Source organism: Mrakia frigida, assembly GCF_051309035.1.
Source record: "Mrakia frigida strain ATCC 22029 unplaced genomic scaffold BDY24scaffold_54, whole genome shotgun sequence".
Classification (NCBI taxonomy): Eukaryota; Fungi; Basidiomycota; class Tremellomycetes; order Cystofilobasidiales; family Mrakiaceae; genus Mrakia; species Mrakia frigida.
The window spans coordinates 13,357-38,291 of NW_027481227.1; the positions used below are offsets into that span (position 1 = coordinate 13,357).

Consider the following 24,935-nt stretch of genomic DNA (forward strand, 5'->3'; position numbering starts at 1 on the left):
GCAAGCCCGCTGAACCTGCTAGCCGACTTTCGACGCGTCTGAATCTTCAACGCTCGGACAAAAGACTCGAAACCAAACATCGACGCGTCGGATCCTCAACCCCTCCTCACCCAGCGTCAACCATCGTCCTTCTTCGATCTCGCTCTCTCTCCCTTCTTCCCAAGCCTCCTTCTACCTCATCCGGAGAAAACCTTCTTTCAATGACGCTTGTCTTTCTCCTTTGTTTCCCTTTTTTCCCCTGTGTTGTTGTGCCTTTTCCCCTTCAATGACGCTGAAGACTTCCCTTTCACTTCCCTCTCTCCTTCCTTCCCTCTTTCTCTCTAGAACCACGACCTTCAAACGTATCCCTTCCTTCCCCTTAATCTACTTGTGAGTCTTCCATCCTCTTACCCGACCTCAGCTTCGAAGCGCACTGTAGACGCTGACCTTCGTCCCTCCCTTCGCTCCTTGGTACTCCAGTTCTCCAACCAATCCTCCCTCCCTCCCTTTAACTCATGCGTTCTCCAGCCCTCCCAGGAGCCGTCATCTCCTTCCTCGCCTTCGTTCTCCTACTCGTATGCACAGTCTCGACACCTATCTGGAAGCCTGGTGAGTCTTAGTTCCCTACACAGCAAAAGGGAAGAAAAAGAAGGAGGAGGTTCGAGCTCACACGCTCTCTCTTCCCACCCTCCCTCCCTCTGCCCTCTTCTCCATTACAGTTTACTTCCTCAAAGCGGATGTCGCAGTCTCTTCCCTCGGTACCACTCTTTCTGGATCATCTCGTTTCGGTATCTGGGGTCATTGTGAGGGAGGAAGGACTGAGTGAGTCCGAACGAAAACAACCTCGACCCCTTTCTCTCGTTCGCTGACCTCTGACGGTTTTCTTTTGGTTTGATGCAGTTCGATTATCTACTCCGGATCTACCACGGCTTCATGCTCCCCTATCAAGCTCGGCTACAGCTTCGATCCTGAGGTGAGTCCTTTAGCGAAGAACGAGGGACGAGCGGAGGGAGGGCGAACGAGAGCGAGAGGAGGGCGGGACGTCAATTCTCGGGAGAGACAGAGAGAGCTGATTCCTTCCCCTTCATTTTCAGATCCTCGGAGTCGATGTTCTCTCAAGCTCGAAGGCGAAGAGGGTCATGCCTGCCTTGACTGGAGCTCTCGTCCTTGTGGTTGTTTGTGAGTCGCCTCGTCTTCTCTCCGCCGCCGTCCCTCTTCCATGACTGAATCAAGCTCGCCTTCCTCTTTTTCAGCTTGCGCCCTTGCCTTCCTCACCTTCATCACTTCGATGTTCTCGATCTTCTGCGCCTCGAGGTTCTGGGAAATCATGTCGTTCCTTTGGTGCTTGTTGGCCGCGTTGATCGTTTGGGTGAGCATCTTTAATCTTTTCCTTTCTTCTCCGCCTCTTGCTCGGACCGAAGCTCATCAACCCCTTGCATCTACTAGATCTCTTGGATCATCAACATCATCCTCTTCTCGCTCGGTTCGTCCCTCGTTTCGACGCGTCTCGACCCTCCCGCCGGAACTCGAGCACTGACCTCCTTCTTTCCTCTTCTCTTCCTCTGCCTCTCAGTTCGAAAGAGACTCTCCTCTTACACCAACAACCAGCTCCAAGCCTCCTACGGTCCCGCTCTCTGGATCCAACTTGCAGCTGCCATTCTCCTCCTGTTCGTCGCATTCGCCTCCGTCTCGCCTCTCCCCCTCCTGCGTCCATCTGACCTCTCGATCCTTTCGCTCTTTCAGTATCGCAACCTGCTTCACCTGCGTCGGAACCCTCGGATCCTACCGACAACGACGACGAGATCGAGCCGCTGGAGGAAGCGGATACGCCAACTCGTCGTCTCACCACACCGCTGGCTCGAGTCACGCGAACAACCCTTACGGAACCGAGAAGCCAGTAACTAAGAAGTGGTATCAGAGGAGGAACAAGGGAACAGGAACATACTAGACCTTCGAGAACGTAGCGTTTCTTTTACTTTCTCTTTCGTTTTTTTGGTTCGTTTTTGGCCTCGCTTCACTTCTGCTTCCTGCTGCATCCCTCGGAGATTGTTTCACGTACACGTACCGGTTCTCTAGTCTCCTACTTAGTCACGACTCTCTCTCTCTCTAATCACACCCTCGTGGCTTCTCAAAGACAATTTGATGCCCTGATAACGACTTGACGCGTCCTCGTCCTCATTTTCCTGGTTTGATCTCTTTCTCTCGACAAGAACGATGTCAGAGGTCGTCAAATAACTCATCAAACGTAATCTAGCCCAAAAGGGAAGCTCTAGAAAGTGTAGCTACCGAACCCAGGCACGACGCGTCTCGTTCTCCCTCCTCAGAGCGAGCTCAGAGCGAGCTCGAAAGCTGAGGCAAATCCGACGCCGGAAGATATTTCTCGAAACCTGGAGCAATCCCAAGAGGAAGATTCTGCTCTACTCCTGTTCCAGGAACTCCTTGATCCTGAGGCAAGAAAGGAGGAGAGGGAACAGGTCAGAAGCAGGAAATTGGGGAAGACGCGTCGAGACGATGAGAAGACGAACTTGGATGACCTCTCCTTCTGGTGAGAGGACGACATCACGGAACTGTGAGATGTGAGAAAAGAAGACGAAGTGTCAGCTTCGGATAGAAATAGCGATGGAAAGAAGCGAGTCGAGAACGGGGAAAGAAGAGCGACGAGACTCACGCTCCAGTTCCTCTCAACTCCCTTCTCCAAGAAGCTCGCATCCCCGTTCTTCGTAATATCCCAGTCTCCAACCGTCGCCGGTTTATCTCCCTGCGTCTTCCTCTTGTACGTCGAGACGGTGCAGCAACCAGCCGTGACCTCCAAATCCTTGTCTCCCGTCAAAGCCCTCCCCAGCGCGATGACCGACGCCGCGTGCCCGATGAGACAGATCGTCTTCACATCAGGGTACTCCTCCTCGATTCGACGAAGGAACGCGATGAGGAAGAGGCGAGCTCGAAGGAGGAGGTCGGAGAGAGTCTCACCGAGACGCGAAGGGTAGTAGGTCGAGGAGTAGGCGAGGTCGAGGGTACCGGGAGGGAAATGAACGGAGAGGGTGGTAGGATCTGAAGGTCGAGGGTGGAGGAGTTGAGGAGTTGCGATGGGGACGGTTGAGTACTGAGGAAGTGGAAAGCGGAGGCGTCAGTTCGTTGAGATCGAGGGAGAGTTGAGGTCGCTCGTCCTCCTGTAGATCCGAGATGCCTCTGGGAAAATCTGAAACTCGCACGAGCTCTCCTTCAAGTCCCTCGAGATCCCAGATCAACCCCGACTGGCCTACATCCCTCTTAGCCAGGCAGCTCCTCGACCTCACCTCGACGTCCGGCGTTCTCCATCCGAAAGCTCCTTCGACCTTCGACCTTTCCTCAGAAGAAACCAGGACTCACCCATTCCATGATTCCATGTTCTAAGCGAATCTCAACGCCCAGAGCCTTGCCTAGAGGTGCGCTGGTCTGGATACATCGGTAAAACGGCGACGAGAAGACGAGCTCGGGTTTGGGCTGAATGAAGGAAAGAAGGAGAGGTCAACTCCATGTGAGCTTCGACTCGAACGAGGTTGGAACAGACTCACTTCGCCGTCCGGGGGAGATGCGAGATGAGCTCCCAGCTTCTCAGCTTGAGCCTGACAATAACCAGCAGCAAAGGAAAAGAGTTAGCGCGAGTAAGTGGTCGCACGAGTCGAGGGAACCGAGGTGAGAAGAGAACGAGATGGATGGACGTGGTTCTGGACCAAGAGATGTAGGGACTTCGTCGAGAGCTCTACTACAGGTACCACAGCAGCCAGAGCTCTAAGGTGGTTCGCAAGCCTTCCAATCGACCTCTTTCTACCCTCACAGCCTCTGGTTCTTCTCCGTCCTCTCTGAACTCCCTCGAAACGCCTCCGTTCCGTCCCTTTTCTGTTTCGCAGAGATCAGGGTTCCAAGACTCACGATTCCATAACCAGCCAGAGGAGGATCCCTAGCCATCTTAGTAGGTGTAGACCAGTTTTCCGTAACCCAGTTGATTCTGAACCCATGGCGAGCGATGTAGATCTGAAAAAGAAAGGAAGAGGTCGACGGGACGTCAGCTCGAGGGCGTTCGCTTCCTCCTTCCTTCGTCTTTTTGACCTGAGACTCACAGTTTCGAGAGGCATCGTGGGAGGCTGATAAGCAGAACGAGAGGTAGAGAGGGAAAGAGGGCGGAAAGGGAGCTGTAAAAGAGGTCGGTGAAGGTTGGGAGGGAGAGAGAGGAGGAGGGAAGGGAGAGGCGACGCCGAACTCTGAAATGTGAGATGACGAGGGAGGGGAGAAAAAAGAAGGCCTCCGACTCGAACGGAGGGTGAAGGTTTGACAGGGGGGTAAGAAAACCTTCCTGAGCACGCGAAAGGAGATGACTGAGAAAGTAGTCCCATTTTTCTGCGCTCAAACGGTGAGAATCCGGTCGTGTTCGCCGACGCGTCGCGCCAGCTGCCTCGATGGGCCAACTACCCCGAGTTCTCTCATCGCCTCGAGTTCTCAGCTAGGCTTACAGCTTTTTATAGTCATTGCCGTCGACGAAGGTCAAGAGAACAAAGCAACTAAATGAACGGAGTCCATCGTGTCGAGAAGCGGAGACCTTCACGATCTATCGTCGCTCCAACAGGTTCTCCTCTTCCCATACCTTGCAGCCTTTCCCTTAAAAAAAGGAAACAGAGAACGTATGGATCAGCGTTCAGTCGTTTTTAAGGGAAGGAAAGGTGGGAAGACGAAAGAGGGACGACTGACCTCCCTTGCACTGATACTTCCCTCCTTTGTGCTCGAAGTCGGAGCCGCACTGGTAGCAGAACTGATTAAGGCGGGAAAAAAAAGAGAGTTAGACGCTCAATTTATGTGATCGACAATGAGAAAGAACAGTACGTACATGGTGTTTGCAGGTGCACCTGAATGAAAAGACGCGTCGAGAGACGGAACCGCGTTCAGCCTTGGAAATCAGTCGAGCAAAGGCAACGTAATGCTTACGTGATGTGGCTAAAAAGAAGTCAAAGATGCAAGTGAAGACAGAGAAGAGGAGATCGCGTCAGTGGGGGTTTCAAGAAAGAACGAGGGAAGAAAACGAAAAGGACTGACTTGCAGCCAAACTGAAAAGGACGAGAGGAAGAGAGACGTCAGTCTTTTGACCTAGAGCATTGAAACTGAAGGAGGGTACCACCTTCAGCTCTACCATCGCCGAGCACTGCGTTCAAGAAGGGAGGAAGTCAGACCGAGGAAAAGACAAGCGAACGAAGCCGACGCGTCTGTTCGAGCTCACCTTCGGGCATCTCCTCCATTTCTCCTGAGCAGCTATCTCGTAAAAGAGCAGATCTTCGGGGTTCCGTTCGTTCAGCGGTAGCTTGAGGAAGTCCTCGCAGCTGTAGCCTGTAAACCCGATGCAGATGGCGAGGCGAGAGGAATCAGGATCAGTCGCGTCTCACAAGCTTCACTCGAAAAAGCTTCGAGGAGACCACTCACGATCGTGCCACACCACTTTGCAAGACTTGCAGAGCGAGTTCTTGCATCTCGGGCACTTTGAATGTTAGAAGAAGTGTGAAGTAAGCAGGGAAGCGAGATGACAGCAAGGGAAAGGAGAAGACACGAACCTGAACGAGATTCTTCGCAATCGCAGAGGCACCTTCCAGAGGAGGAGCAACATCGTCGGCATCGAAGGCTTCGCCACATCCTTTGTGAGGGCAGTAGATAAGGTTGAGGGTGGAGAGGAAGCGAGCGTGGTTCCACTGAACGAAGACGAAAGCTAATCAGCTTCATTCGAAAAGCGAAGAAAGAAGAATCGACGAACCGGATCCATGTTGGGCTCTCCTAGAACCAATCGAGCAGTCATATCCGAGATCTCGACGATTGCCTCTCCCGGCTTGACTTGACAGGTCTGCAAGAAAAGCCGGGAGGTCAATCGAACGAAGGGAGACGAACGGACGAGGACGCGTCAAAAATCAACGCACCGGGCAACCCATCGGGAACTCCATCCTCCCAGCGTTCTGAAGCGTCGTAGGAGAAGTCGAAGAAGTTCCAGCCTTCTCCCCGTAGGTCGAAGGATCGAAGGGAGTCCTCAGGTTTCGGCAGATCGCGTCGGAAAGACAAGCCTGAGTCAAACGAAGATTCGATCAGCGCTCGAGCACGACTGCCAGCAGTTCGGATTGTACTCACTCCGCAGAAGACGTGCTTGCAAGGCTGGAGAGCAATCCCATGGCGATCGAGCTTCTTGAGCTTCGCTGCTCGTCGTTGAGTGACTGCTGCTGAAGATTCCGGCTGACCTCCCTCGCCCTCGTCGTCCGAATCGGCGAGATCGAGAACGAACTTGTCACTGGAAACGCAGGTGAACACCTCCGTCAGTTCAAACCCCTCCTACCAGAGGAAAAAAAAGGGGGGACCAGAACAGAAGGGAGAGCTCTCACCTCTTCGTCCTCTGCCACGGATTAACACCCACCACCACGACTCCTCGACAGATCGAACACAGAGGTCCCTTCGGCTTCTTAGGCTGCTCGGTCATCATCCCTACCCGAAAAGACGAAAAAGAAAGATATCAGCTCAACGGCAGCGAGAAAACAAGGAAGACGGAGCAACGCGTCGAATGAAGCTCACCTCCTCCTCCTCCCGCTCCTCCTGCTGCTTTCGCTCTCTCCTCCGCAATCCGGACTGCAATCCACCTCGGATCCGTCTCCCTCTCGTGCTGCTGAATAAACTCGGCTACGGCCTTGGACCCAGGGGGTTCGAAGGCTCCACTGAGGAAACGAGCGGAAGGAAAAGAAGGTCGGTCAGCAAGGAAAGAAGGAGGACGAGACGCGAGCTCCGTTGAGTTGGTTCGTTGCCTTACGAGTTTGAAACACAGTTCCCCATGGCGAGGATGAGCTAGTAGACGGAGGTGAGGGTGAAGATGTGTGCTGGACGGTGAGGGACGGTGGTGCGGTTGTTGGTAGAAATCGGGAGGGAAAGAGGAAAAAGAAGGAGGAGACGTCGAGAGAAACGTTCGTCGAGAGTCGGGTCGGTCGGTTCGCTAGTGAGTCACCTTCCTTCCCTCTCCCTCCCTCCAGCAGATCTTCCAAAGCGTCGGAAACTCACTCATCCACACTCACACCTCACCCAACCTTTCCCAACCCGACGACCCTACCAAGGATGCAACGAAAAAAGCAGCCATTCGCATCGCGTTTTCCTCCTCCCTCCCTCCCTCTCTAAACAAACTTCCTCGACTTGACAACTGTACTGATACCCGTCGCCTCTCCTCCATAGTTCCCCTTGAGCGCCCCCTGACCTCCCTTGTAGACCGCCTGCATCGACGAGACCTGCTTCTTGGCTTTGTCGAATCTCATTCTCTTCTTGACTCGAGGGTTTCGAACGGCCTTGTTTCGATGAGGAGTGAGACCCTTGTTCTTGAGGATGGCTCGAGTGAGGGATCGGGGTCCGGAACCGGAGGTGACGTCGTCGGTGATTCTGGAAGGACGAAAAAGAAGGAAGAAGAGGGGTGGGAGGTTAGGGAGAGGAAGAGGAAGAGAGAGAGGGAGAGGGAGGAGGAGACGACGCGTCGAGGGTCGACGAGCGGGGAGAGGCGACGGGTTCGTTCGAGGCGGAAGAGAGAGGGAAGGTCGAAGAAACCGAGAAAAGGGAAAGAAAGGATTCAAAAACTCACCTGGAAGCATCCCGAACCTCATCGTAAGCATCCTGCTTCTCCTCCTTCTCCTCCCTCTTCCTCTTCTTCACCAACTGATAGTACCCATCCTCCCCTTCCATATCCTCTCCTCCTTCTCCCTCCATCTCCCTATCCATCCCCTTCACATCCCTCGCCGTCTTCCTATCCTCCTCCCCCCACTCGGCTCCATCCAAATCCGTATCCTGTCCCACCGCTCCCTTGGGGGCGTTCTTCCTCAACGCAGCATCCCGACCAGCCTGCTTGTTTCGGTAAGGGATATCCTCGTCTCCTCCCATTCGACCCTGTCGAGCGGACGATCGTCGAGCGGAGGCCGAGTCGATCTTGGACGTGTGGAAACGGAGGGAGTGGCGAGCGGAGGCTTTGGCGCTGGAGTCGGCGAGGGAGAGGGTGGTGGATTCCGAGTGGGGGTCGTCGAGGGTTGAGGTGGAGGTGGAGGAGGTGGAGGGTTTGGAGGAGGAGGAGCGAGACTTGGAGGTGGAAGCGGTAGGGTTGGCGAAAGAGGGTGTGGGTTCCTCGAGGGTAGGGAAGATTGACTTCTTCGGTTTCGACGACGACGACGACGACGAAGCTCCAGCAGCAGCAGCCTTCTTCTCCCTCTTCTTGTCCTTCTTCTCCTTCTTGGTCGCCTTGACTCCTGCAGTAGCAGATTTCCTAGCCTTCTCCAACTCCCTCGTCTCCCACTCCTCCAGCTCCGAATCCTCGTCCTCCTCCTCCTCCTCCTCCTCAGCCAACTCCCTCGCTCCTCCGTTCCCCTTGAGGTAATCCGCCATCAACTCCTTCAACTCGTCGTCCTCCAACCCAAGTCCACCTCGCCTCTCCTGCTCCCAAAGCTGCTGAGCGTCCTCGTCCCAATCCTTGCCCTTCCCGCCCATGACTCCGTACGACGTGAACTCCGAATCGAGATCGTCCTCGTCGTCCTCATCCTCGTCCGAATCGTCCTCGTCGCCTCCCATGTCGAGGTTCTCGAGGCCGGAGAGACCGGCTTTGAGTTGAACGAGACGTTGGAGGACGGGGTGGGAGGAGAGGTTCGTGGGTCGTTTGTCGAGAGGGAGCGAAGCGAGGTGGAGGTAGAAGGCGAGGGTTGTGGCGTAGGTGAGGAGGGTTTCTGCGTGTGCGTCAAACAAACGAAGGAAGAAAGCGAGGAAAGTCAGAACACGCGAGAGAGAAGAGAGGAAAGACGAGAAGGGGAGGAGGGCTGAAAACGAACGGTAGTGAAGAACGGTCAACCCGAGACTAGGATGGTTGGGATCCTCCTCCTGCTGGAGTTGAATGATCTCTCCGAGCTTAGGGATCCTGAGAGCGATATCTCCCCATTCTCGAGCGAGAGCGAGCGTCTCTGGAGCGGTTCGTTCGAGGTGACGGAGAAGCGAGGGCGCGTCGGTGGGGAGAGGTTCGGTAGGAGCAGCGGGTCTGGGCAGGCGAAAACAAAAAACGAAGACACCCCAGAAAGCTTGTCAGCAAGACTATTCCTCTCAACAAAACAAGGGAGAGCTCTCGAAGAAGCTCAAAGAAGGAAACGAAAACGAAGAACCAAAAGCTCACCTCTGCTCCTCCTCCTCTTCCTCCTCCTCCAACCCAGCCCCCAACCTCCCCAAATCCTCCAACCCGAAATCGCCTCCACTCATGGCCTCCCTGCCCTTCCTCTGCAACTTCCTAGCCTCCCTATCCTCCATCTCCCTCCTCTCCTCCAGATCCTCATCCCCACTCCCGTCCTCCTCGTCGTCCCGAGCTCGTCGAGTCGAAGGTCGAGCATAGTACGCATTCGCGTTCGTCCCCCACGTTTCATCCTCCGACCCTGATCCTGAACCCGATCCTGAAGCGGCTTCGGCGTCCGAGGCGTCGTTCTCCGAGTCGGAACCAGACTGGGAGGAGGAAGAACGAGCGGGTTTGGCGAATCGACCTTTGGGCTCGGTGGAGGGGAGAGGTTTCGGTTTGCGCTCCTTTTTCTTTTTGGGTTGAGCTGGAGTGGAATCGTACTCCTCTTGGTCTTGGTCTTCGTCGTCGTCGGATCCAGGGATGTTCTTGTGAGCGAAAACTTCTTCCTCGTCGTCGAACTCGTCGTCGGAAGCCGTTCGACGTTGCTGGTTGGAGGTGTCGTCGAGGAGGATTCGATCTCGGTTCGATTGGACTGGCAGGGAAGCGAGGAAAGTAGGAAGAAAGTCAGCAAAGAGAGTGTTCGGAGTGGTGTATATAGAGAACTGAGCTTCTTGAAGAAGGAGGAGAGGCAGCGAGCTGAGGGAGGAAGAGGGAAGCAGGGAAGGGGAAACTTGGAAGACTGACATTCATCCTCTCCTCCTTGCTCGAGCGTATCCTCGTAGGAATCCATCTTTGAGACGGAAGCGTCCTGTTTTCGAACAGCCTTGGGTCCCGAAGGTTTAGGAGCTGACTTCTTCTGTTGTCGTTTCGCCATCGCTGCTTAAGGAGGGAGTGGAAGTTGGGAGGGAGAGAGAGAGAGAAGGAAGGGAGGAGAGGAGGGTGAGCTTCGAGAATTCTCTCCCTTTTTGATCGGAGTTTCAATTTTTGTAATGGTTTCGTCCCTTCCTTACTTTTCTTTTCCTTTTCTTTACCCTCAACCACGACCTCAGCCCTCCCTCCCTCCCTCCCTCCTCCCCTTCCTCTTCCACCTGTCACTTTTCTTTCCCCAACAACCAAAAATGTTCTCCCGTCTCGCTCCCCGTGTCCTCTCCCGAGCTTCGACCTGCTCGAAACTCTCCCGCTCGGCTTCCACCTTCCTCGTTCGACCTTCTTCTCTCCTCTCGCTCCGTCCCTCCCTCCTCCTCCCTCTCCCTTCGACCTCGTCCTCCTCGGTTCGATCCTACTCGGCTGAGGGACCTCAGAACGATCAGAGGATGACCATCAAGAACATTGAAATCAGGATTCTCGACATCTTCAGGACGTTCGACAAGGTCAACCAGGATAACGTGAGTGGTCTACATCAAGAAGAGAGAGAAGAGAGGAGGAGGAGGAGGAGGGGAAGGGAGGAGACGGAGGATCGAGATGAGGGAAAGAGAGATGGCTCGTTCAACAGCATACAGCCTTCTATGGAACCCAGTAGCGAACAAACATCTTTCCTCTCACTCCTCCTCTCAACCATCCGAATCCCTACAAACCCAAACCACGTTCCACCAAACACACCCAACCTCTCTCTCGATTCGATCTCGCTCCGAACGAAGCTGACTCCTCCTCCTCCCTTCCCCCTTCCTTCTTCCTTTCTTTGTAGCTCAACCTCTCCGCCGACTTCACCAAGGATCTCGGCTTGGATTCTCTCGACGCCGTGGAGGTGATCATGGCCATCGAGGAGGAGTTCTACATCGAGATCCCCGACGCTGAGGCGGACGAGATCAAGACCGTTCAACATGGTCCGTCTTCAGCCCTTGTCCTTTCTTCTCTGGCTTCGATAAGGAGGAAGGAGGTCGTGAAAGCATGGAGAGATTGGGTTGATGTAGAGTTTGAGAGAGAGAGAGAGAGCTGACCTTCCGTTTTCCTTCCCTTCCTTCACCTCCACTCCTCCTTCCTTCCTTCCCCGCTTCTGCTTCGTTCAGCCGTCGACTACATCGCCAACGTCCGTCTCTTCTCTCCTCCTTCCCTTCCCTTCCCATCTCCTCTCGTTCCAAGCTGACAGTCTTCTCGTTCCCTTCCCCTTCCCTGCTCGTCTCGCGATCTCGTCGATTATCTCCAGTGCCCCGATGGTGAGCTCGACCTTACTTTCCATCTCTCCCTCTCCCTCTCTCTCTCTCTCGTTCCGCTGACGCCTCGATCTCTTCTCATCCTCCAGCTGGACTATAAACGATCGAGCACACGCTTAAACGGAAACTGGACTGGACCCTCGGGAGACCGGTTGAGGCAGGGAGGAATTGGGAGATTGCAGGGGAGACGACCGTCGCGGGCTGAACGAACGAATCATGAATCAACTTTCATCACCTCACTTCTCGTCGCCCTCTCCTTTTTGCCGCAAGATCTCTGCTTCCTCTCTCTCTCTCTCTCTCTCTCTTCCTCTCTCTCCAAACCACATAGAACAAAAATCTCTCATCCTCTCGCTCGTCCGTCCAGCCTAAACCTCCTCCTCCTCCCTCCCCCAAACCAACGCCAACCCCGCCGCCCCTCCAGCAAACAACGCTCCAAACATCCACAAACTCGCCTGACCCGTCCAGAAATCCTCCCCTCGTCGACTCAGAGGTTCCGGAGCCGTGAACCGAACGGCTTCGTTCCGGGTCGAGAATCGATCTCGATCTTCTCGTCCTCCTCCTTTGCGAACCATCGGTTTCGCGAACCCTCCTCCTCCGACTCCAACGCTGGCGGAACCAGCAAGAGTACCGAAGTTGCCTGGACCGAACCCGAAGCTTCCTGGACCTGGGGTTGTGGATGGATCCGAGGAGGAGGAGGAGGAGGGTGACGAGGAAGAGGGTTGGTGGTTGTGGTGAGGCGGCGGCGTAGGAGGTTGATTCCTAGGTCCGAATCCGAACCCGTTCGCCGCGAACGAAGCGAACGCGCTCGTCCCTGGTCCTCCTGTCGACGATAAAGGATGGTGCAGCAGAGGATCGGGTTTGCCTGTGACGGGGTTGTAGCGAGATTGGAGGGTGTCGGGGTTGAGGTAGGGTGAGAAGGGGGATTGGAAGGAGGCTCCTGTTGGGTTGTTGGAACGAGGCATTTGGGAGCCTAGAGTTGGACGAGAACCGTTAAGAGGGAAGGGTTGGGAAGCTGCGTTGGAGGTTGGGGAGGGACGTTGGGAGTGTTGTTGATGGTGAAGCATCGTTGAGCGAGGACGAGGAGGGAGACGAGTGGAAGGGTGAACCCAGGTGGAAGGACGACCGGTTCGGGTGTAGTGCGTCGAGGTGTGCGTCGCTCGAGGGACGGGGGAGAGAGTTCGGTCGTAGAGCGATCTGAGATAGTAGCGAAAAGGAGCGTGAGCAAAGAGGGAAAGAGAGGGAAGGAGGAGAGGAGGTTCGAGCTGACCGTTTCGATTCGTTCCCTAGAGTATCGTACGCTTCCGATATACTCAGATACTTGGCTTTGGCTACTTTATCCCCTGGAGTCAGATCAGGATGATACTTCTTGGAGAGCTGAGAAGACGAACGTTCAAACCACGAGAGAGAGAGAGAGAGAAGAAAGGAAAGGAAGGAGGAGAAGGTCAGCTCGACTCCATCTCTTCCTTTCTCCCTCTCCTCCTCTATCCCTCAACCCCAACAAAAGTAACCAAAAAAACACGAACGTCATAGAACCTCTCCTTGATCTGCTTCCTACTTGCCCCCCGATCTATGTCCAGCGTCCGGTAATGGTTGTCGGAAGCGCTCGCAGCGGCCCATCGGGAGGAGGAGGAGAACGTCCGGTTCGATGAGCTTGAGAGAGTGCTCGAAGAAGAGGAGGAGGAGGAGAGGAGAGTGGAGCAGAGGAGGGTTGAAGAGCGAGAGGAGGAGGCGATGGCATTCATCTCTTTGTAAGAAAGAGGGGGGAAAGGGCAGGGAAGGGAAGGGAGGAAGGGTCGACGTTGGAGGGAAGGAAGGGACGAGGTGAACTTGTTCGGGGAGAGGCCGAAGGCGAGAGATCGCTCTTATTTTTCCGAGAGAAGATTTGCGAGGAAGAGAAAGAATCGATGATGAATAGGACAAACGTGATAGGTAGCGTAATGAGAGAAAGAAATAAAGCGAAGGAGGCATGAAGAGGAGAGAACAAAGGCCACTGACGTCGAGAGCGAAACCGAATCTTAAGAAGTCGTCAAAGGACTAGAAAGAGGATGAAAGGATACACAAAGGAAAAGAAAGACTAGGGGTACCTGGGAAATCAAGAACGTCCAGGTCAACTAAACAAGCGAAGGAAACCTAGAGGCAGAGCGAATCAATCACCCCGACGCGTCTCCGATCTCGACGACGTCCGCGGCCACCTACTGAGCAGGACCGTAAGATCCATGAGCGACCCTAGCGGTGATGTTAGCGAGTTGGGAGAGGAGAGTCGAGAAATCCGTGGCGAGGGAGGGTTGGAGTTGAGGTTGAGGTCGAGGTTCGACGAGGCGTGGTTGCAAGTCAGTCGGATCCGTTCCTCTTCCCTCCACCCCTCTCGAAACCCCAGCTGACGTGATCTCCTCCCCCCGTGCTTTACTTTCATCTTCTCTGCTCTCAGCAACAACATGAGCATTCTCTTGCCGTTTCTCGACCGATTTCGAAGGCTGAACGCGTTTGTTTTTCGCTCGACGCGTCTTTCTTTCCCTCAGCTGCACCTGCAGACACCACGTACTTTAGAGCTCTCCTTCCTTATTGCGCACATCCTCTGATATTACGCAGCTTTACATTCCTCAGTTCTGCCACCAGTGCGGCTCCGACTTCGAGCACAAAGGAGGGAAGCATCGATTCGACGGACTGTGTCTCGTTCGACTTGGTTCTCCCCTTGTTAACGACTCTTTACCCCAAGATAATAGCTCATTAGACAGCAGGAGACTTCCGAGAGACGTGAACTCCCTCAGTTTTACCAGCATCAGCGAATCCGACGCGTCGTTCATCGGATCGTCCGCCTTCCCCCTTCTCCCTCTCGCTTCTGTGGCCTCCTCACCCTTCTCCAGAGCTCAGCGATCTTGATCGTGATCCAGATCTGAGCTATCGATCTCAACGAAGGGTTTAGATTTCTTCAGAAGGAAGGCCAGAAAAAAAAGAAGGGGCCTCGGTCAGAAGTCGTCCGAAGACCCTTCACTTTTTTCTCTGCCCTCTCCTTCCCTCCCAACTCCCTTCTCCCTTCAACACCACTTTCCAGACCACCAGGACCATGTCCTCCTCAGCCGCTCCTACAAGAAAAGCTTCTCCTCCCCCTTCCCCCTCCTCCTCGAAGCGCCAAAAACCTTCAGCCTCTCCTCCAGCCGCCTTCGTCCCTACCGCTATCTCGCCTGAGACGGCCATCTTACGTCGAGACGAGTACAGGGCGTCAGGACCTTACCTCCATGCCGTCGTGGATACTCTTCTTCAGAACAGTCTCTTGGAGCGGGTGAGAGACGAGGTCGCGATGAAGGAGGGGGATCAGGAAGCTGGGCTCGGAGGTTTGGTTGGATGGGGAGCTAAGGAGACTGATATCTACAAGGTAAGTCTGAGCTCTGATGTCCCAATTTTGAGACGCCGAGAATGGGGAGTCTCTCTGCTTCATGAGGAGTTCTTGTTGGGCAGAGGGACTTCGTAGGGAACGGTAGGAATGGAGGAGTAGAAGGAAGGAAGGTGTTGAGCTCGAACTCTCCTTCCTTTCCCTTTCTAACTCAACTTCGACTCCTTTCGACCTGCACCAACCTCCATCTCCCAAACGAATACGCCCTCTGGATTGCCTATACTGACTTCTAACGTTTCACTCCTCGTGTAGATCAACCAATCCTTCGACCTCGCCTCCCTCACTCCCGAACACCTCCCCGAAGCAACCCTCGCCAAACTCCCCGCTCTGCAAGAACTCCGAGACGCTCTCTACTCCCCAGGATTCCGAGATTGGGTTCGTCAAGTCACCGAGTGTGGTCCTCTCTCTCAACAGAAGGTCGACGCGTCCGTTTCTCGGTACACCAAAGGGTGAGGGAGCATTCCTCTTTCTCGTTCGTCGTTCGAGCTCAACTCACGCCTCCCCTCCTCCCTCCTCTCTCAGATGCCATCTCCTCCTCCACGACGACGTCATCTCTACTCGACGAATCTCCTGGATCCTCTACCTCCCTTCCGAGTCTTGGACTCCAGCGTGGGGAGGAGCTCTCGAACTCTACCCTTCCCTCCAATCCAACCCTTCCTCCGTCCCTCTCGACCCTTCGAAACCAGCGACTTGGAAGGAGGAGATCGGTTCGGACGTCTTCCCTGGGAAGACGATTCACCCCAAGTGGGGTCAGTTTGTGTTCTTCGAGGTCATGCCTGGGATGAGCTACCATTCGGTGGAGGAGGTGGTGAAGGGAGACGGAAAGGAGAGGTTGAGCATCAGTGGATGGTGAGTCGCGATTTCGCCTCTCTTGACGCGTTCAAGACGAGAAATTGACACCAGCTTGCTTTATTCTGTTTCATAGGTTCCACAAGCCTATCGAGGGAGAGCTGGGATACGAGCCTGAGAAGGAGGGAGGCGAAAAGAGCTCGCTCGAGCAGATCGTGAGTCTCGTCCGACGCGTCTTCTTGAAATCACCTCGTGGCTCTCGTCCGTTCTCGACGCGTACTCGGATCATCCACCTACTCTGCTGATACTTGCTCATTCTTCGCTCTTCTCACATCAGACCGGACAACCCATCTCTTCAACCCTCACCCCTTACTCCGAGGACGACGAGCCCAACATGCCCGGAACACCTCTCACCCTCGAAGAAGTCGAATTCCTCGCCCCCTACTTCCACCCTCAGTACCTTCAATCCAAAACCATTCGTCTCCTCTCCCAACAATTCGCCGAATCCTCCGTCCTCATGCTCGAGAAATTCCTCCACGCCGACATCGCTCGAGACCTCGAACTCGCCATCGCCGCTAAGGACAAGTCGGACGTTCTTGACTTCGAGTCTCGGAAAGGGTTGATCCCTGGGATGAAGGTCGGACACCTAGAAGACGGTTGGGAAGTCATCGGACCCTCGACTCGACAACGTTACCTCTCTCTCGAGCCCTCGGCGAACAACCCTCCCTCGACCTCCCTCCCCACTTCGATCATCCAAACTCTCCTCACCGAGGTTCTCCCTTCGACGGCGTTCAGGAGCTGGCTCACGCTGATCACAAGCTTCATCCCTCTTGCTCACAAGCTTGAGGCGAGGAGGTTCAGACCTGGGCTGGACTACACGTTGGCGAGGGGAGAGGAGGACGACCCGAGGTTGGACTTGAGGATTGGGTTGACGCCGGGACAGAAGTGGGAAGATATCGAGGGTGGAGAGGCTCTTGGTGGATGGGAGGTAAGTTGCTTTTCTGCTCTCTTCATCTTCGTTCGCCTCTCGTTCCGTCGCGTCCCGGAGCTGACCTCTTCTTTCTTCTTCTTCCCTCCTTTCCGTTCTTTTCGCAGGCCTACCTCGCTCCCCCGGACGAGAACGACGACCCAGCAGTCTACCAAGCTTCGAAACCTACCGTTGCCAAACCCAACAAGCCCGAAGACGACGGAGAGGACGAGGACGACGACGGACCTCTGCTCACCTCCCAACCTTCGTTCAACACCCTCCTTCTCGTCATGCGAGACGCGAAGGTGATGAAGTTCACCAAGTATCTGAGTGCAGATGCTCCTTGCTCGAGGTGGGATGTTGGTGGGGAGTGGGAGATCGGAGCGGTTGAGGAGGAGGAGGAGGAGGATCAGGAGTAGATCGGACGACGCGTCGAGTTGTGGACGATCTCGATAAGAATCTTTCGGCCTCGGTCGCTCACTTTCTGTCATCGTTGTTACTTCCCGGCAAGACACACCAACTCGAGAGGACCGTTTTCTTCCTGTAAGCCTCCTGTTTCGATGATGTGGTTGAGAGCAAGGTGAACGCGGGAACGAGGAGAGTTCGAAAGGCTCAGCTCCGGTCTCGTCTCCAAGTTCGAAACCTTGGGTCATTCCTCACTTCGCGTGCGAAGGCGATATAAAATACGCGACTTGAAAGCTGGAGAGGAGCACAGCGTCCTTGGGAGAGTGAACCTGTCGACCTCGACTCTGCCCCGTCCTTCCCCTTCAATTAGCTATCTTCCTCACTTTCTCGCGCCAGCTGTGAGGAAGGAAGGGAACTGACCTGATTCTCTAGTCCTGCTCCAATTCAAACCCAGAGCTCTCACACTCATGATGGGAGGGCAAGCTTTGGTTTCAGGGGAAGAAGCGAAAAGGGCTCACGGGTTTGTTTCGAACAGGTCCCCTTCCCTTTTCTTCTTTTCGAAGCCCATTCGCTCCTTCCCTTCTCAACTACAACAACCCAAAGTCCTCACATCCACCATATTCACTCTTCTATCGATCCCGGAACAGTTTGCTCCTGATAAAGTTAACCACGGAACCCGCAACAAAGTCGAAGAGGAGGAAAGGTTCACTTCGATGTTGAGCTCGACCTCTCCTTCCTTCCTCCCTCCCTTCAACAATTCTACTCTCGCCACTTCAGATCCACTCGTCACGCCTTTTCGTTCTCTGAGGTCAATCTCGGCTAGCTCGCGATCCCCTCGACTCACTCTCGAGACCTCCAACCTCCTGCTCCCTCTTGCAGGACCAGCAAACTTCCTCTCGTGGTCGAGCTCAACATCCTCTCCCTCCTCCTCTCCCTTCTTCTTCTTCTCTGGTCCCCTTCTTCCCTCCCTTCAAACCCAGCCTCTACAAAAGCCTCGCATGACCTCTCTAAAGGCCTCCCTTCTTCTCTTGGCGTTGGCAAAAAAAAAGACGCCTGTGGTTTCGTTCGCCTCCCGGACGAGCCGTCGCCATCTCTCCTCCCTCTTTCTTCCCTCGAACGACCAGCATCTCCGCTCCCTCCTCCTTTAACGACACCCTCTCAACGACCACAACCTACCTCTCCAAAAGAACCTAGAACATGATCTTCACTCCTCTCTTCGCTTCGACTCTCCTCCTCCTCGCCGGACAGGCCAGAGCTCACGGTTAGCTCACTTGAACCCCCTTTCCTTTCATCTCCTGTTTTCTGACTTCTCTTTCTCACCCCTGCTTCTACCAGCTGCATCTGCACTCGCCGTCGCCGTCGTGCAGGAACAGTTCAAGAACTCTCTTCTCGTCCCCGTTCGTCCCCCTCTTTCGTTTCCCTCTCTCTCTCGCACCCCTGTCCTCGGACCCTTCCGCTGACTCCCATTTCTGTCCTCCTCCTCTTTCCTTCAGTCTTCAGTTCTTCCCGAGTTTGCACCCATCGGAACCCTCATCCTCGCCTTACCTTCCAACAACGGATCAGGAGCGACGGTCATCAAAACTGGATCCAACCTCACCCTCGAACAATCTGCCGTTCAGCCCGTCGTTTCCATCAAGGGAACCACTGCTGCTGAGGCTGATTCTGGAGGTGCCTTCGTGAGTTCTACTCCTCGTCCTCTTCTAAACGACGTTGGAATCTGAGACGAGAAGGGAGAGAAAACGGAGGAAGGCTGATCGTCGCGTCCTCGTCTCCATCCCCTCCCTCCCAGAACGTCACTACTCACCGTTACACCGTCTTTATCGTAGACGCTGGACCTCCTGGAGCCAACGACCTCGCCAACACTTCCACTGGAACCTTCTCCGGAGGAAACGTCGTGCGACACTACCTCCAAAACGACCTCAGTGCGTTTCCTCCTCCTCTCGTTCTTCCTCTGCCTTTGCCTCTCTGACTCCTCCTTCTCTCCCTTCTTCAGTCTGGGGTCTCAATGCCGATCATGCTATCCAGCTCAACGCTACTACTGAGCCCATCACTGCCTACGCTGGTCCCAACCCTCCTTCTGGTGAGCTCCTTCTTCCCTTTCTTCGCGCGCGTCGAACTCGAGCTGACCTGAGCTGACCTCCTTTCCGTTCGTTTGTTTCAGGTTCTGGACCCCACCGATACGTCGCTCTCGCCTACCTTCAAGCCGAGAACTTCACCGCTCCCGATGGCTTCACTTCTACTCTTCCCGTCGGAGTTTTCAAGTGAGTTTCTACCTTACTCCGCCCTCGAGCTCAACTTCGACGCGTCCAATCCTCGAAACTGACTGGTGTTATTTTCTGCAGCTTCCAATCCTACATCGCTTCCACCGCTGGATCCCTTTCTCTCCTCTCGGCCTCCTACTTTACCGTTGAAGTTGGAGCAGCCAACACCTCTCTCCCTCAAACCCTCGCCGTGGACTCTACGACCCTTCCTCAATACACTCCTCCCTCGACTGCTACCTCGACTGGAGACAGCCACGCTGGACACGGAGGAAGTGCCAGTGCTACCGCTAGCGCTAGTGCTACTGCTGGGGCGAGTGGAAGTACTGGAGCTGGGGAGAGGAGGGTTGGCGGAGGAGTCGGAGCGTTCGTTGGAGCTGGAGTCGTCGTTTTGATGGGAGCTACTCTGGGTGGATGGTAAAAGCAGACGGAAACGGAGCTTTTCTCTTCTTGATGCATCTCGTCGTACTCTTTTGGGTTTGGTAATCTGGATCTCGATGCTCGTTTGAACGACCAAAATCGACCTTTCTGCACTCTGGAACAAGACGTCGTCAAGGTAGAACTAGCATTGAATCCAGTTCAAGCGAAGCTGCTATATCGTCTTCTCGCTTAATCACGAGCTTTCTCTCGCTCCCGTCCTTCCTCCTGAAAACGACCAGAGGAAGCAACCTGCTCTCCAACTTGTTGAGTCCTCTCCCCTGCCTCCTCGTCGCGTTTTCGGCCGACCGCTCCTACCATCTGCGTACTGACTCGGATCTCGATCTTCTCTACGTCTTCGAGGTAAACTATGTCGTCCTCCGGCGCGTTTTGAAGAAGTATTCGGAAGAGCTTCCATCCGTCGACGAGAACCGCTGGAGGAAGCTCGACGACGAAGGTTTTGAACGAGTATCGCGAGCACAAAAACACCAGACTGGTATCGAGATCGTGTTCGCAGAAGAGGGAGCCGAGGAAGGTGACGGTATCGAGACGTTTCCATGGCTGGACGAGGATCGCACGCCGAGGGGAGAGGAGACGTGGGCGTCGGCCATGAAGTCGTTGAGCATGACGATAGGGAACGTGGGATGCCCGGAGGGATCGGTGTGGCGAGGAAGAAGGATGGTGAGGTGTGTGACTGGTATTTGAGAGATGATTTCTTCGAAGGAAGGGAGGAGATGAACGAAGGGAGGAGTCATGAGGAGGATGAGGGAGGAGCACTTGGGAAGGTTCAGCTCGACGCTCTGAACGCTGCCAGGAGAAACTTGAAGTCAGCTTCTGGACTAGAGATGAGGAGATATACCTAACTCACCTCTGGATGTAAACTGGACACGGTCTCTCTCGACTTCTTTCCTCCTCTGCCCTCCATCTTCCCAACCTCAACACCTTCACGAAACTCCCAAGTTCTCCTCCGTTCCTCCCTCCCTTCGCGAGGACGCCACCCTCTCCGAATAGAGTCTTCCAGTGAGCGATGACGTGGTCGCTAGTGCTGTATCCTGTCAAATCAACGACGGTGTAGAGGAAAGGGAGTCCGAGCTCGTGGAGGGTTGAGCAGGTTCGAAGGACGGAGGGGAGATGGGGAGTTGGAGGAGCATCGACGAGGAGGAAGCTCAGGATGATTCGAAGAACGTCCGAGTTGAGACTTGCAAGGATCGAGGGAGGAGAGGGAATGAGAGAGAGGTGAAGATGTGAAAACAAGTGAGGTTTCTATGGTCGCCGTTTGGGAAGAAGGAAGGGAAAGAGGAGAGCTGAGCTCGAATGATTCATGACCCCTTTGCTGCCTCCTTCCTCTTTCTGCCCCCAACCACACCTCGCGTTTACCGCTTTTCCCTACAGTTTGGACCTTTTGGAAGCACTCGTCGGATGCTATCCTCGGTAGCTCGATCTTCAAGGGCGTCGACTTCAGCATGGAGCTGCCTTCAAGCTCAGGCTCAACAGGCTCGGTCCTTCTCCTCCTCCCTCTCGACGTCCTCCCTTCTTCCCTTCCCTCACCTTCAACAACCCAGATCGTCGTCTTCTCGGCCTAACGAAGCTCATCGGAATCCCGTAGGAGAGCCTCGGATCTCATGGGAACGTCTTCCGAACACTTCTTCACCGTCCACGGGCTCGTCCTTCCTTCTCCAAGCACGTTCCGGACCTCCTCCCCTCCCTCCTCCCTCCTCCCTTCGACTTTACTCCTCCTCCCCTCGCCCCCCAGGATCTTCACCACCACCATCTCTATACAAGATATCAACTCCTCCTCCTCTCGCCCGTCCAACCTCGCCTCTAAACTACTTTCAGCGTCTCCTCCAACGTCGGGCTCAAGTCGGACGGTCTCGAACTCCCTACCAACGCGTCCCTCTGCCCTCCCTCCGCATCCCTCAACTCGTCATCCTCAAGGATCACAGACGGTCTCTCCTCCCTCTCCTCCTACTCGCCATCTTCCTCATCACCTCAACGGCGTCCTACAACTTCATCCCTGCATCTCGACACTTCGCTCTAGCCATCCTTCGATGCACCAGACTGATGTGGGCAGTTGTCCTCGATGCCATCGACTACAAGAGGACGTTTGCGAAGGATTTCGGAGAGGACGAGCAGCGGAAGATGAAGGAGTACAGAGCTTGTCATCTGAGGAGTGCGAAGAGGATGTTGAGCGCTTTGGAGGTGAGTCGAGACCTTTGGACGTCGCGGAGGAAGACTCGAGCTGATCTGCTCGTTGCCTGCTCTTCAGGATCTGGGGGGTATCTATATCAAGCTCGGTCAACATCTTTCTAGTGTTGCAGTCATCCCGATCGAGTGGTCGTCGACGAGTGGGTCCTTTCGCGTCCTTTCGTTTCGTCTCGACCTGACCATCTCCTCTCTTCACCTTTTGCAGTGTCGGTGCTTCAAGACCGCTGTCCTCCTTCTTCTCTTTCAGAAATCGACGCTATGATCAAGATGGACACTGGGAAGTCGAGGGAAGTCTACTGTGAGTAATCTCCGTCTTTTCGAACCACTTCGACCCAGCTAATCTTTCATCTTTCGTTCGTCTCTCCAGTCTCGGACTGGGATCCCGACCCCATCGGAATTGCCTCGATCGCTCAGGTTCATCTTGCTACGGATAGGGAGACTGGTCAAAGAGTCGCCGTGAAGCTTCAGCACCCGAACCTCGAGGAATGGAGCGGAGTCGAGTGAGTCTAGAGACGCGTCCTTTTCTTCTCGTCATCCTCTTCATGACCGTCACGTCCCAGAGCGCCCAACCTGTAGATTTGCATCTGACTCCCTTTGAATCTTCCCACTCCCACTTCCAGTCTCGCAACCGTCAACTTCGCCGTCAAGTGGATCGACCAGCTCTTCCCGACCTTCAGGTTTGGCTGGTTGGCGGCTGAGATGAACGAGAGCTTACCCCTCGAGATGGATTTCAGTAAGTGGTATTTTCTCGATTGATCATCGTCTGGAGCTGGCACTTGCCCGAGAGGGAGAGAGGAGAGCGGAGAGCTGACTCGCCGTTCTTTTTCCTTTCTCTCCTTCGCCCTTCCAGGGATCGAGGCCAAGAACGCAGCTCGGACTGCTCGAGACTTCGCGGACTTTCCTGAATGCACGCTTTACATTCCTGTCGTAAAGTTCGCTGAGAAGAGGATCTTGGTGTGAGTCCTTTAACGAGCGAGGCGTCTGTCCCTGACTTCCCCTCCGTCCGACTTGACCTGACCTTGCTCGCTCGTTCTTTTTCTTTCCTCGCACTAGCATGGAGTGTAAGTTGTGTTCTTTTGCTTCGATTTCTTTTCAGGAGGTGGAGGACAGATCAAATCGAGAGAGACGTGAGACTGACGAGACGGCGCGTCGACTTTTCCCCTCCTTCTAGACATCGAGGGAGCTCGGGTGGACAACATCGAGTATCTCGATAAGCATAACATTGATCGGAACCTGGTCTCGAAGGAACTTTCTCGGATGTTCTCTCAGATGGTCTACCTCAACGGTTCGTTTCCCCTCGTCTTCACTTGTCGAGCTTTCTCGCTTACCCTGCTTCTCCCCTTCCTTTCCTCAGGTTTCTTCCACGCCGATCCTCATCAAGGAAACGTTCTTATCCGTCCCAAGCCAGCTCAAGGATCGAGGTCACCTTACAACTTCGAGATCGTGCTTCTCGATCATGGTCTGTCCCTTCTTCGACCTCCCTCGCCATCCCTCGTCCTTTCTGACCTTCCCTTGCTTCTTCGTGTAGGACAATACTTCGACCTCGACGATCAACTTCGAGTCAACTACGCCCACTTCTGGCTCTCCCTCATCTCTCCCAACTCGGCCAAGGTTCAAGCTGAGCGAAGGAAGTACGCAAAGCTCGTCGGGAACGTTGGAGACGATCTGTATTTGATCCTCGAGTGTGAGTCGTCCTCGTTACTCCAACTTCCAATGTGGTCTTGAAAGAACATCCTCATGCTGATTCTCGCTCTGAACAGCTGCCCTCACTGGTCGAATTGGACTGGGAGCTCCCAACTTCGACCAACTGCCGGACGAGGACGCCAACGGACTCAAGAAGACCTATACTCAGCAGAAGGCCGGTTCTGTCATGGATATGGAGACTGCGACTGAGGAGGAACAATCGATCATGAGGAACGTGAGTGATATCTCTGCCTCTGCTCGCTTCGAGGTCGAAAATCGAAACTGACGCGTCGACGGTGAAACTTCTTTCTCCCCTTGATCGAACACAGGCCGTCGTCGAACGAGAGGGTCTTCTGGCTGACATCTTCACCATGCTTCGATCTGTTCCGAGGAGGATCCTGATCGTGATCAAGTTGAACGATCTGACTCGAAGGTGAGATCTCGTTTTCGCTTTGAACGCGTCGTGTTTCCGTCCCTTTTCGTCTTTCGAGGTGGGTCAACAGCATCGATACTGACCTTCTCGTTACCTTGATCGCTTTGTAGTCTCGACAAATCCCTCGAAACCACTCACGGCCAAGTCAGTCGCTCCTTCCTTTTTCTTTCCCCCATCCGCTCCCCACCTTTCCTTTCTCCTCGCACAAACCGGTCCACTGACCTGTCTCTCTTCTTCTTCCTTTCCCTCTCTCTCACCCCTCAGGCCCGAGTCTTCATGATCGTAGCTCGCTACTGCGCTCGAGCCATCTGGCAGGACGACCTCGCTCACGTTCGCCAACGATGGAGGTCGGAAGGACTCTCGTTCAGCCTCGTTCGACAGTTCCTCGGAGCCTTCTTCAGGTTCAGGTTCCTCGACGATCGATTGAGGATGGCGGAGCTGTGGGCGGATGGGAAGGGCAAGATGGTGCTTTGGATGAAAGGGGTTAAACATCATCCAGCGAGGCAGGTGGGAGGGGTTTTGGTTCCGTCGGGCTAGTTTAGTCTAGTCTAGGTAGACGAGAGGAGACACCGGGCGGTTGTAGATTTGTTTCGTTTCGCTTTGAAAGCTGGTTAAGATTGTTCTACGATGTTGTAAATCACGATTTTTTCGCCCCCGACTTGTCGAGGATTTCGAGAGAGACGCAGGCCAGGAAAGGAAAGAATCCAGACGCCGCGCGTCCTCTCGCTCATCCCCTCCTTCGCAAAGACGCCAAAGTCAAAGATCATCCATTTGCTCGTTCCAGTTCGTTACTACGTTCGTCCAATACCGAAAATACCTATGCAGCAGCTCCTCCCTTTCTCCTCCTCCCGATCCCCAAACCAATAAACGCACAACCTTCCCGCTCTCCAAGATCTCCCCTTCACGTCTCTGCCCAACCCTTCACGTCTTTTCAAGATGACGACGCACTCGAAACCTTCTTCCCACCTCCTCCTCCTCCTCCTCCTCCCCCTCCCTTCCCAGGTGGCCATATCGCAACCGCAACTAGAACCAACCCAACCACGGTCACAGCGATCCAAACCGTCCAGTCTCCCTCTCCTCCACCCC

General features: G+C 54.5%; 11 protein-coding genes across 11 annotated transcripts; 6 read left to right on the plus strand and 5 right to left on the minus strand.

Annotated features, from left to right (window-relative positions):
- The first annotated feature begins 108 nt into the window (after window positions 1-108).
- On the plus strand, window positions 109-2,113 carry BDY24DRAFT_242900 (SUR7/PalI family protein). The gene is made up of 8 exons (XM_076636731.1): window positions 109-588; window positions 699-801; window positions 880-952; window positions 1,074-1,158; window positions 1,233-1,348; window positions 1,426-1,462; window positions 1,553-1,646; window positions 1,723-2,113. Exons 1-8 carry the CDS (start codon window positions 495-497, stop codon window positions 1,925-1,927), a joined length of 807 nt encoding a protein of 268 aa, XP_076492199.1. The 5' UTR covers window positions 109-494; the 3' UTR covers window positions 1,928-2,113.
- BDY24DRAFT_242938 (histidine phosphatase family protein) lies at window positions 1,914-4,651 on the minus strand. Its single transcript, XM_076636733.1, has 7 exons — window positions 4,080-4,651; window positions 3,892-3,993; window positions 3,534-3,584; window positions 3,349-3,462; window positions 2,648-3,082; window positions 2,505-2,546; window positions 1,914-2,424 (listed from the first exon to the last, which is right to left on the minus strand). The coding sequence occupies exons 1-7, from the start codon at window positions 4,350-4,352 to the stop codon at window positions 2,311-2,313; spliced, it is 1,131 nt and encodes a 376-aa protein (XP_076492200.1). The 5' UTR covers window positions 4,353-4,651; the 3' UTR covers window positions 1,914-2,310.
- On the minus strand, window positions 4,459-6,973 carry BDY24DRAFT_242911 (BRcat and Rcat domain-containing protein). Its single transcript, XM_076636732.1, has 15 exons — window positions 6,785-6,973; window positions 6,553-6,692; window positions 6,366-6,465; window positions 6,118-6,274; window positions 5,913-6,053; window positions 5,753-5,839; window positions 5,556-5,690; window positions 5,428-5,482; window positions 5,228-5,334; window positions 5,129-5,152; window positions 5,047-5,057; window positions 4,939-4,947; window positions 4,841-4,859; window positions 4,705-4,765; window positions 4,459-4,614 (listed from the first exon to the last, which is right to left on the minus strand). The coding sequence occupies exons 1-15, from the start codon at window positions 6,805-6,807 to the stop codon at window positions 4,565-4,567; spliced, it is 1,119 nt and encodes a 372-aa protein (XP_076492201.1). The 5' UTR covers window positions 6,808-6,973; the 3' UTR covers window positions 4,459-4,564.
- On the minus strand, window positions 6,974-10,018 carry BDY24DRAFT_242893 (something about silencing 10 family protein). Its single transcript, XM_076636730.1, has 4 exons — window positions 9,158-10,018; window positions 8,823-9,025; window positions 7,595-8,720; window positions 6,974-7,398 (listed from the first exon to the last, which is right to left on the minus strand). Exons 1-4 carry the CDS (start codon window positions 9,895-9,897, stop codon window positions 7,140-7,142), a joined length of 2,328 nt encoding a protein of 775 aa, XP_076492202.1. The 5' UTR covers window positions 9,898-10,018; the 3' UTR covers window positions 6,974-7,139.
- A 461-nt stretch (window positions 10,019-10,479) lies between these two features.
- ACP1 (acyl carrier protein) lies at window positions 10,480-10,970 on the plus strand (the record flags this gene model as incomplete). Its single annotated transcript, XM_076637121.1, has 2 exons — window positions 10,480-10,536; window positions 10,836-10,970. Coding segments are annotated over 2 exons (192 nt in total), but the record flags the coding sequence as incomplete, so codon positions are not given.
- A 454-nt stretch (window positions 10,971-11,424) lies between these two features.
- BDY24DRAFT_243079 (J domain-containing protein) lies at window positions 11,425-13,224 on the minus strand. Its single transcript, XM_076636734.1, has 4 exons — window positions 12,825-13,224; window positions 12,569-12,675; window positions 11,887-12,495; window positions 11,425-11,854 (listed from the first exon to the last, which is right to left on the minus strand). The coding sequence occupies exons 1-4, from the start codon at window positions 13,041-13,043 to the stop codon at window positions 11,533-11,535; spliced, it is 1,257 nt and encodes a 418-aa protein (XP_076492204.1). The 5' UTR covers window positions 13,044-13,224; the 3' UTR covers window positions 11,425-11,532.
- Window positions 13,225-14,365: 1,141 nt separating this feature from the next.
- TPA1 (oxidative DNA demethylase) lies at window positions 14,366-16,867 on the plus strand (the record flags this gene model as incomplete). The annotated part of the gene is made up of 6 exons (XM_076637609.1): window positions 14,366-14,674; window positions 14,945-15,141; window positions 15,215-15,541; window positions 15,618-15,705; window positions 15,819-16,469; window positions 16,577-16,867. The coding sequence occupies 6 exons, from the start codon at window positions 14,366-14,368 to the stop codon at window positions 16,865-16,867; spliced, it is 1,863 nt and encodes a 620-aa protein (XP_076492205.1).
- Window positions 16,868-17,162: 295 nt separating this feature from the next.
- BDY24DRAFT_243216 (uncharacterized protein) lies at window positions 17,163-18,159 on the plus strand. Its single transcript, XM_076636735.1, has one exon. It carries the CDS (start codon window positions 17,321-17,323, stop codon window positions 17,999-18,001), a length of 681 nt encoding a protein of 226 aa, XP_076492206.1. The 5' UTR covers window positions 17,163-17,320; the 3' UTR covers window positions 18,002-18,159.
- BDY24DRAFT_419239 (YbhB/YbcL family Raf kinase inhibitor-like protein) lies at window positions 18,051-19,532 on the plus strand (the record flags this gene model as incomplete). Its single annotated transcript, XM_076643950.1, has 7 exons — window positions 18,051-18,114; window positions 18,189-18,250; window positions 18,347-18,529; window positions 18,643-18,775; window positions 18,847-18,933; window positions 19,015-19,114; window positions 19,196-19,532. 7 exons carry the CDS (start codon window positions 18,051-18,053, stop codon window positions 19,530-19,532), a joined length of 966 nt encoding a protein of 321 aa, XP_076492207.1.
- A 127-nt stretch (window positions 19,533-19,659) lies between these two features.
- BDY24DRAFT_404609 (uncharacterized protein) lies at window positions 19,660-20,801 on the minus strand. The gene is made up of 2 exons (XM_076642521.1): window positions 20,397-20,801; window positions 19,660-20,328 (listed from the first exon to the last, which is right to left on the minus strand). The coding sequence occupies exons 1-2, from the start codon at window positions 20,451-20,453 to the stop codon at window positions 19,897-19,899; spliced, it is 489 nt and encodes a 162-aa protein (XP_076492208.1). The 5' UTR covers window positions 20,454-20,801; the 3' UTR covers window positions 19,660-19,896.
- An 85-nt stretch (window positions 20,802-20,886) lies between these two features.
- On the plus strand, window positions 20,887-24,492 carry BDY24DRAFT_404610 (ABC1 kinase family protein). Its single transcript, XM_076642522.1, has 14 exons — window positions 20,887-21,727; window positions 21,795-21,873; window positions 21,939-22,031; window positions 22,101-22,233; window positions 22,354-22,466; window positions 22,584-22,689; window positions 22,787-22,794; window positions 22,905-23,018; window positions 23,088-23,192; window positions 23,262-23,417; window positions 23,494-23,651; window positions 23,746-23,849; window positions 23,960-23,993; window positions 24,114-24,492. The coding sequence occupies exons 1-14, from the start codon at window positions 20,948-20,950 to the stop codon at window positions 24,384-24,386; spliced, it is 2,256 nt and encodes a 751-aa protein (XP_076492209.1). The 5' UTR covers window positions 20,887-20,947; the 3' UTR covers window positions 24,387-24,492.
- Window positions 24,493-24,935: the final 443 nt, after the last annotated feature.

Excerpts from the sequence above, each read along its gene's own strand:
- BDY24DRAFT_242938 (XM_076636733.1), bottom strand. The coding sequence starts at position 4,352 with ATGGGACTACTTTCTCAGTCATCTCCTTTCGCGTGCTCAGGAAGGTTT. Across the intron at positions 3,585-3,891 it reads CTCTGGCTGGTTATGGAATC|GCTCAAGCTGAGAAGCTGGG; the intron begins GTGAGTCTTGGA and ends GGTTATTGTCAG. Across the intron at positions 3,463-3,533 it reads CATCTCCCCCGGACGGCGAA|CCCAAACCCGAGCTCGTCTT; the intron begins GTGAGTCTGTTC and ends TCCTTCATTCAG.
- BDY24DRAFT_243079 (XM_076636734.1), bottom strand. The coding sequence starts at position 13,043 with ATGAATGCCATCGCCTCCTCCTCTCGCTCTTCAACCCTCCTCTGCTCC. Across the intron at positions 12,496-12,568 it reads CTAGGGAACGAATCGAAACG|ATCGCTCTACGACCGAACTC; the intron begins GTCAGCTCGAAC and ends CTACTATCTCAG. Across the intron at positions 11,855-11,886 it reads GTTGGAGTCGGAGGAGGAGG|GACGAGAAGATCGAGATCGA; the intron begins GTTCGCGAAACC and ends GCAAAGGAGGAG.
- BDY24DRAFT_242900 (XM_076636731.1), top strand. The coding sequence starts at position 495 with ATGCGTTCTCCAGCCCTCCCAGGAGCCGTCATCTCCTTCCTCGCCTTC. Across the intron at positions 802-879 it reads TGTGAGGGAGGAAGGACTGA|TTCGATTATCTACTCCGGAT; the intron begins GTGAGTCCGAAC and ends GGTTTGATGCAG. Across the intron at positions 1,647-1,722 it reads GCAGCTGCCATTCTCCTCCT|TATCGCAACCTGCTTCACCT; the intron begins GTTCGTCGCATT and ends TCGCTCTTTCAG.
- BDY24DRAFT_404610 (XM_076642522.1), top strand. The coding sequence starts at position 20,948 with ATGCTATCCTCGGTAGCTCGATCTTCAAGGGCGTCGACTTCAGCATGG. Across the intron at positions 22,467-22,583 it reads ACCCCTCGAGATGGATTTCA|GGATCGAGGCCAAGAACGCA; the intron begins GTAAGTGGTATT and ends TCGCCCTTCCAG. Across the intron at positions 23,193-23,261 it reads GATCGTGCTTCTCGATCATG|GACAATACTTCGACCTCGAC; the intron begins GTCTGTCCCTTC and ends TTCTTCGTGTAG.
- BDY24DRAFT_243216 (XM_076636735.1), top strand. The coding sequence starts at position 17,321 with ATGATGGGAGGGCAAGCTTTGGTTTCAGGGGAAGAAGCGAAAAGGGCT.
- BDY24DRAFT_404609 (XM_076642521.1), bottom strand. The coding sequence starts at position 20,453 with ATGGAGGGCAGAGGAGGAAAGAAGTCGAGAGAGACCGTGTCCAGTTTA. Across the intron at positions 20,329-20,396 it reads TGTCCAGTTTACATCCAGAG|AGCGTCGAGCTGAACCTTCC; the intron begins GTGAGTTAGGTA and ends GGCAGCGTTCAG.
- BDY24DRAFT_242911 (XM_076636732.1), bottom strand. The coding sequence starts at position 6,807 with ATGGGGAACTGTGTTTCAAACTC. Across the intron at positions 5,840-5,912 it reads AGTTCCCGATGGGTTGCCCG|ACCTGTCAAGTCAAGCCGGG; the intron begins GTGCGTTGATTT and ends CTTTTCTTGCAG. Across the intron at positions 5,483-5,555 it reads TTGCGAAGAATCTCGTTCAG|TGCCCGAGATGCAAGAACTC; the intron begins GTTCGTGTCTTC and ends TAACATTCAAAG.
- BDY24DRAFT_242893 (XM_076636730.1), bottom strand. The coding sequence starts at position 9,897 with ATGTCAGTCTTCCAAGTTTCCCCTTCCCTGCTTCCCTCTTCCTCCCTC. Across the intron at positions 9,026-9,157 it reads GAAGAGGAGGAGGAGCAGAG|ACCCGCTGCTCCTACCGAAC; the intron begins GTGAGCTTTTGG and ends TCGCCTGCCCAG. Across the intron at positions 8,721-8,822 it reads GTTGACCGTTCTTCACTACC|AAACCCTCCTCACCTACGCC; the intron begins GTTCGTTTTCAG and ends ACGCACACGCAG.